Source organism: Bidens hawaiensis, unplaced genomic scaffold (assembly GCF_021521415.1).
Source record: "Bidens hawaiensis isolate Kalapana, Puna unplaced genomic scaffold, B.hawaiensis_p1.1 tig00001960_1, whole genome shotgun sequence".
In the NCBI taxonomy this organism is placed as follows: Eukaryota; Viridiplantae; Streptophyta; class Magnoliopsida; order Asterales; family Asteraceae; genus Bidens; species Bidens hawaiensis.
Genome location: NW_027491108.1, coordinates 1,689,992 through 1,697,731, shown reverse-complemented (window position 1 = coordinate 1,697,731; position 7,740 = coordinate 1,689,992). Strand labels below are relative to the sequence as shown.

At 31.6% G+C, this 7,740-nt stretch overlaps 1 protein-coding gene across 1 annotated transcript; it reads right to left on the bottom strand.

Annotated features, from left to right (window-relative positions):
• Positions 1-857: 857 nt before the first annotated feature.
• On the bottom strand, positions 858-4,148 carry LOC143601999 (fatty acid amide hydrolase-like). Its single transcript, XM_077079260.1, has 11 exons — positions 3,876-4,148; positions 3,555-3,637; positions 3,418-3,486; positions 3,234-3,298; positions 3,080-3,141; positions 2,915-3,010; positions 2,680-2,740; positions 1,433-1,641; positions 1,263-1,307; positions 1,050-1,091; positions 858-971 (listed from the first exon to the last, which is right to left on the bottom strand). Exons 1-11 carry the CDS (start codon positions 3,990-3,992, stop codon positions 858-860), a joined length of 963 nt encoding a protein of 320 aa, XP_076935375.1. The 5' UTR covers positions 3,993-4,148.
• Between the last annotated feature and the right edge of the window lie 3,592 nt (positions 4,149-7,740).

The window sequence follows — 7,740 nt, the reverse complement described above, 5'->3', positions numbered from 1 at the left end:
CGCGGGTCCCTGTAACAGAGTATTAAGTGCAGCACAAAACGCATTATAAAAATCATATTATGCGTAAACAACACCTTACAAAAACACAGCTCCTTGTCCCGTTTCAATTTTTGGGTAATAACTTGCTACTTGAAAGTAAACATTTCAGTTTTGACCCATGTATGGCTAAAAAAGAATAATGCACAGAAGAAAAGATTAATGAGGTTGTAATTAATAACTAAGCCCATCTAAGTTTATGTATGACACCAGAAGTCAGCAGCGTTGACACACTGATGGTCAACCAGGGTCAAAAAGTCAAGGATAACCAAAATTCTCAAAGAAGGAAAAAGAAATCAGAACAAATAAAATAAAAAGAATATATGATATGTCTTTTAAGAATATAAATTACACATTAGCATTAGCCCCTTTATCAAAAGATAATGTACTCTAATTAAAAAATAACTAGGTTGTTGCTTTCGTTCATGAAAAAGTGTGTTAGTCAAAACTGCCCCTAGACTTTACCATAAGTAAGGTGAATTTAGTGGAAGGCATAAGAATCCTACAAGGCTACAACTTGTTTAGTGCTACATTGAAACGAGACAGGATTCTTAATTGGAAAAGTCAAGATAGAAAGTCAACACCCTAACAGTGACCAAGACAGAAACATGTCAAATTCTTGTTGCAGCAGCTGGTGTAAGACAAATTCTGGCAAAATGGAAGTTATGGTTTCCAAATTAAATCAAAAAGTCAAAGCTGTCTTTATTTTGTCTAAGTTGAAAGGTCACAAACATGATGGAGTCCAAAATGTAGGATTAAGATTTTTCTTCCAAAATAATATTTTATAGATGTAATTGGCTAAATACCTGCTAGATGATCACTCAGTTCTTTTTCTCTTTTGCTCCAATTTTGAAGAAGACTTTGAATGACATCTTTTTAAGTTTCTCATTAGACGTTCTTCTCTTCTTCTTACAAACCAGCTCAAGTGAAGTATCCTGTATAAATATGCATGCAGATACCAAATTTTAGCAAAAAACAATTAAAGAATAACCAAAAATACTCATCAATAATACCTCATCCGCAGCAGATTTCTCATCCAGCTCAAGTAACTCCTCCTATGTGTGAACAAAAATAATTATATTCATGAAATATACCAAATTACAAGTAAAGAAACAAAACGAGTAGATTTCACCTGAAGTTTTCGGTCCCTCTCAATCCTTTCTTCTTCAGCACGTTTTGCTAGTTTTCTAGCCTTTTTTCTTTTGAGTTATTGTCAGGGGCAATACAGTCACTTTATTGCCATTAAATGCTATGATTGGCACGAAATACCTCTAAAAAACAAAAAACATAGCTCATAGAAACAAAGACAACGAAGACAACAACAACAACAACAACAACAACAATAATAATAATAATAATAGCAACAACAGCAACAATAAGCAATAAAAAGTTATACCCTTTGTATCTCCTCATAAAATTTTGGGGTGGTGCTTGCAAGCATGTATGATGGTCTATCCGGTGTCTTCAACAGCTCTCGAATGCATATTTTGCCATCAAGGATAACAGAGTGTCCGCAATCGTGTTGGTAAACACGCAGCGGGTTGACATTCCACAGATTTGCAGCCACGTGTCTTGAAAAAGCACGCACGTGGAAATCTTCAAGGCCTTTCATAATGCAACTAAAAATCGGAAAACGATCAGCATCATCTTTTTATTTTTTTTATATATATTAAACAGCAAAAGGTTGCAAATCACCTGGTGATACGCACAACAATATTCTTAGGACCTCCTGTATAGATAATAGTGGCTCGAGGGTCTGCCGAATTCATGGCGCACCAACGTCCAAAAGAAGGATCACACAATATTTCCTTAAAAAAGTAATACAATCATACATACCAATTCTTGAAAAAAAAACAGAGAAACTTAGAATCCACCAGCTGAGCTATGCTATAACCAAAGTGTAACGATACAATCTTACACACATATGTAGACCGGTTACTACCATTTATGAATTTTGAAAGCCATAATATATTGATCAGCTAGGTTAGGTACCCGTGTAGATTACGGGTTAAAATAAATAAATTTATTTAAATAATAACACAATGTGAAATATAAAAAATATGTTCAACATATAAAAAAATATAATATATAATTGAATAAATTACACAATACACAGTATGGAAATAAAAAATTACAAATTTGTAAATCTCTAAATATTTTTTTGTATACAATATTTGTAACTTTATCATCCATATTAAAATTATTAGTTTCACTTTATTTTTGTTTCAACTATATATAATGGAACACGTAACTGGCCATATGTTAAAACATGTTGTCTCAAAAACAAACAAATTATCTAAAGCAATCGGCCTTGTCTTTTATTAATCTTCATTGAGAACCAAACATAAAATGAAAATTTCTTTTTTTGAAATTTGAAATTAATTATTTTATCTAAATCAATGTGAAAATTCATTGTTTATAAAAACTTACTATTAATAGCTAGTACAATATATTAAAAACTAAATAATATATACTTAAAATAATATATATTAAAGCAAATTGGACTTGTAAATATATACTTAAAATAAAATTCCATAATTAAAGCAAATTGTCAAAAAAAACATGAAAGTTAACAAAAGTCATGGCTTAGAATCAAGTAACCCTTGAGCACTCATCAACAGCCTTAAACTTGTTCTCACTTACCCTTTGTATTTGTAACATCAAAATATATTACAGACTTCCTCTTAGGTTCATTCCATTGTTGCTGCAAACGTAAATGCAAATAGTCAACGGTCTTCATGTTTAGTCTTGTCTTTGACTTTTAAGGTCAAATACATTATATATTTTTCAGCTTTAATTAATATGATTATCTTTAAATTTAGACAAGTCCATAATGATTTTACTTAATATAGTTGAAAGTACAAAGGTCAACTTTTACCTCTATAACAACAGCCAAACGCAAAATCGTTGCTTCACACCAAGGCCGTCCTATTAGTTGCAGCCCTATTGGAAGTCCCTGCTTATCATAACCAACCTAGTCAGACGCAGACAACAACATAAGACACGAGGAGTGGTTACGTTTATCATTTCCATACACACTTACAGGGACAGAAATGGCCGGGAATCCAAGAACATTTGCTGTCAATCCATATTTCATTAGGCTAGCTGAACAACACACACATATAATAATAATTAGACTCACATTCCATTTTGTTTGTATAAATAACAGATAATCTTTTCTTAAGTTAACTATGCACCTGTAACCTCCAGATCCGATTCACCACAAGCAAGTGCACTCGGGTGAATCTTAGGTGCAGTCATGCTGGACAATAACGCAATTAGATCATGAAAACAATCAACATATACATACATACATACATACATACATACATACATACATACATACATACATACATATAGTAGCTGCTGAGCTTATCATACCCCGTTGAAGGGGTCACAATAATGTCCACTTTCTTGAAGATTTCCATGTGGTAATACATTAATCTCCATCTGTAGCATGTTAAATTATAATTATTTCTCTAGCTATAGAAATCATGATAAAGAATTTTTTTTTTTACCTAAGACGTTGGGCAGCAACATAGTTTGAGCCTGTGAATGACTGAATAACTGCCAAATTTATACGACTATTCAATGCAAGTTTCTGAAAGTTCCTGCATGAAAAACAAACAACCTGTCATTCACCAGAAGTCCATTTTTAATGTTTATAGAATTCTGAAATCGTTTTACTTGTAAATTAAGACTACTATGGTAACATTAAAAATTATATTTCTCATTAAACTCAAAACGATTACAATAAAGTCGTGATTAACATGTTTGTAATTATACATAACAAAACACACATACCTTTCTAGGAATCGAGGCATTAATGAGCACAGGGCTTCACTACCATATGAAACGATATGTGCTATGCGCATCTTTTGAAGCTCTGGTATAGTAATCTCTACTATCTTGGACCACAGAGAAAGCAAATTATTGCAAGCTAGAAGAAGTAACATTTAAGTAGATATATAGACTTACTTCACACCCATGCATCTCTGATAATGAAGTAAGAACTTGTCCACAGACACCAGATATGTCAGGCGAGTTTACATCATCAAAGCACTGAAAGAGTGGTACACATAGACATATTTAGTACTCTTTAAGACCTTATTAGGTAAAAGTATAAAACTGTGTCCGTTTCAACTCAATTATATATTTTAACACAGTAATCGGCGAGGCATGGATTATTTGAGGACACGCCGGAGCAATTAAGAACTATACCTTAGTCGCTGTAGCAATCGGTGAGGCATGGATTATGATGATAAGACGTAACGAATCTTCTAGTGCTGGATCGAGAAGAAGAAAGATTTGAGTTTGTTTTTCATTTTTTGTAGTTTATTAATTATAATATATGATTTTAATAATCCTTTTATATATATTAACTAATTTTTAAAAATTTAAAGAAGATGGAACCTCTAAAAGAAGTGCTGACATATGAAAAGATTAACAAACCTGAGCTTGCTGAGGCAAAAGTTCCTTTGTTTCTTCGGGCTTTGCAAACTCTTCCTCGGTTTGAGGTTCACAATTTGCATCTGAAAGAAGTTGTTTTAAGGATGCAATGGTTTCTTTTAGTCCTTCACATTCAATTATCTTGCAAAAATCAAAAATATTGATACATCAGAAAACAAAGAATATCAAAAGGCAACAGAAATCTGCAATGGACGTTTAAAATTGTACCTTTTGGTTGAGCTGTTCTTGTATTAGTCGATGCTCCTCGGTTTTCACCTGTTAATCAAAATGATATAACATCTATGCAATAATAATAAACATAATCATCGAAATTCACAAAATTGAAGAACATTTGGTTAAAACAACAAATAAATAATCAACCCTAAAAAGAATAAGGAACACGATTTAGAGTTTATATCAAAACAAAAATAAAGATAAAAGGCACATATCGAACATAATTTCATACATTATGAAATCGAAGAATAAACAATGGTGAGATGCTGCTTGTTAATCAATTCATGCCTAAATACATTCTGATATCGATTTAGGGTTTATATGAATAATTAACGAACACCGAATCATATGAGAAAGCAAGAACTATAACATACCAGCCTGAGGTCCAAAGACTGGTGTACCAAAAGGGTTGTCGGCGAGACCAGTGGTGGAATCAGGTGAGAAAAAGGGGGTGGCGGTGGCGGTTGCGGCTGCAACATCGGAGACGAAGGTAGCTGAAGAATGATTTAACAGATGAATCGGACCAGTGTAAAATCCGGTGAGAAAAAAGGGGTGGCAGTGGCGGGTGCAGCTGCAACACCGGAGACAAAGTAATTAAGCTCGAGGATGATTTAGGGTGTGTATGAAAGAAGGCGTTCAGATTGAATCAGGCCTGTTATAGGAAATGGGTGGTTTGTAAATGGATATTGGTGAGAGGCGGGAATGGGAGACTAATGATGGGTTAAATGGATGACATGTGGCATAAAGAAAGATTTATTTATTTAGTAGTATAGATTAATATAAACTAGCCTTCTGGTTTGAATTAATTACTACTGGTGCAGCACATTGTTAATGTATTCGGGAGCTCAGTCAACAAGAACAAGAGCTGGCTAAGGATATGGTACTTTTCTCATCTTCAAGCAACCCAACCCAATAGGATATCTGCCTTTTCTAATAAAGTAAAATAAATGAAGACATTTGTCATGTTTTGGTTAATTCTTATAATTTTTCTCTCTCTAAAACTTATATACCCTAATATATGTAATAAATCAATAATTATTTACTTTTCTTTTACACTATATTTATATAATATATGTATATGTGTATGTATATATATATTTATAAATATAAATATTAACATCTTATTTTACTATATATTTCAAAATACTTGGTGAATTCCAAAAATCAACAACAAATTATGTTTCTCAAATGAAAATTGTTTTGGGTTTTTTATGGATGTTAAATTTGATTTTATGGGTCAAAAGTTGGTAAATAGATTGTTTGGTACAAGTTAACTACATTTAGCCCAAATTTTGTTACGGGTCAAAAATGAAAATTTTGAGTACTTTTAAAAGTTTGAGAATGCAAATAGATTTATCGTCAAATTTGTTATAGGTTCAATTGTTGAATTTAAAATGTTAAAAGTATGAAAGTTAGAATTTTAAACATGATTCGGGTTTCAAGATTATTTTTAAGGGCATTTTTTGAAATAATCAAAAGGTTCGGGATTTGGCAAATTGACTAATTTTCCCTCAACTATTAAAACTTAATAAAAGATTGCGAACACTTTCGACATGCCACCCCCATGCCTATCAATGCTTCTAACTTTTATCAAATTTCAAATATTTATGTCAACATTAATTTTTCATTCAATGGTGATCAGAACGTTATATGGGAAGCATGTCATGCAAAACTATGCTCAAATGAAACAAAATATTCACAAAATTGAATGAGTTAACATATTATTTTTTATGTTGTCATTATAACAAAGTTGAGAAGCCCTCTGAAACTTATCAAAATCTTTTTTATGGTGTAGCTCGGAAAAACATAGTTCTTGAAGAACATCTATTGTTACAATTTAATATCCTACTTTCTTTTGATGGGTAGTAAATTGATAAATATATCAATAAAGGTAACGCCTCTTTTGTATTTAGGCTGAGTGGTTAGAACTACTATCGTATGAGAAGTCTTATTTTCGAAATTGGTTCATAACCAAAATTGTTATGCATATATGACACCGAGAATGAATTTTTCAATAGAAAGAAGTATTCTCGGGTACGATTTTGCACGGAAATTTTTTTATTAAGTTCATTTAAAAAACCATTTTATGATATAAATAAAATCAATTTATGTACACATTGTATATATACAAGCATAGATGTAATACATTTTTTCTTCATATACGCCATGTAATTATTTATTTTACTTATACTTTTATAATTTGAATTATCTCGTGTGTAACACGGACTCTAAAACTAGTTATTATAATGAATTAGAATAATTTATGTAAAATCCAAGGCATATATATATATATATATATATATATATACACATCACAATTGAAGAATTACGAAGGCTCTAACAGCATATACACGTACGGAAAGGAGAATTGTACGGCTACATTTATGGAAGTCTATCATAATCATAACAATACATCCTATCTAAATCTAATCTAAATGTAAATAAATAAATGAAGATATAATAAGCATAAATATGGTTAATACGAAAATCATGAATTATTTTCCATAATAATTAGGTGATCCGAATCCTATATATAGATCCGAATTCCACGTCCTCTTCCTCCGTAGGTCAATTATTACATACTATACTATAAACTAAGCTATAAAACAGTCAAGGAGATATGCTTGCTTATTCGCCATAGACGAACCGGCTACTAGAAGTACGGAATGAAACGAAATCGAAATGGAAATGGAAAATGCGTGAGTGTTTGACGCTTAAATACTGTCACTGTGATGGGAAACGTGCATGCGCCTAAATTATGTAATTGCCACCAATGTTTTCAGACCCGTCGACCCGGAGGCCTTGCCGGGTCAAAGATTGAGCCGGTGTTTGACTTGAGTGACGTCATAAGTAATTTAAATATATTTACATATTTAATTTATATACATATAAAAAGTAATAATAATAATAATAACAAAATTTAATGTTTATTTATGTTTTATACATTGTTTTTTAAATATATATATATATATATATATGTTTGATTAATAGACGCATCAAGTGATCAAACATAAATGGGAA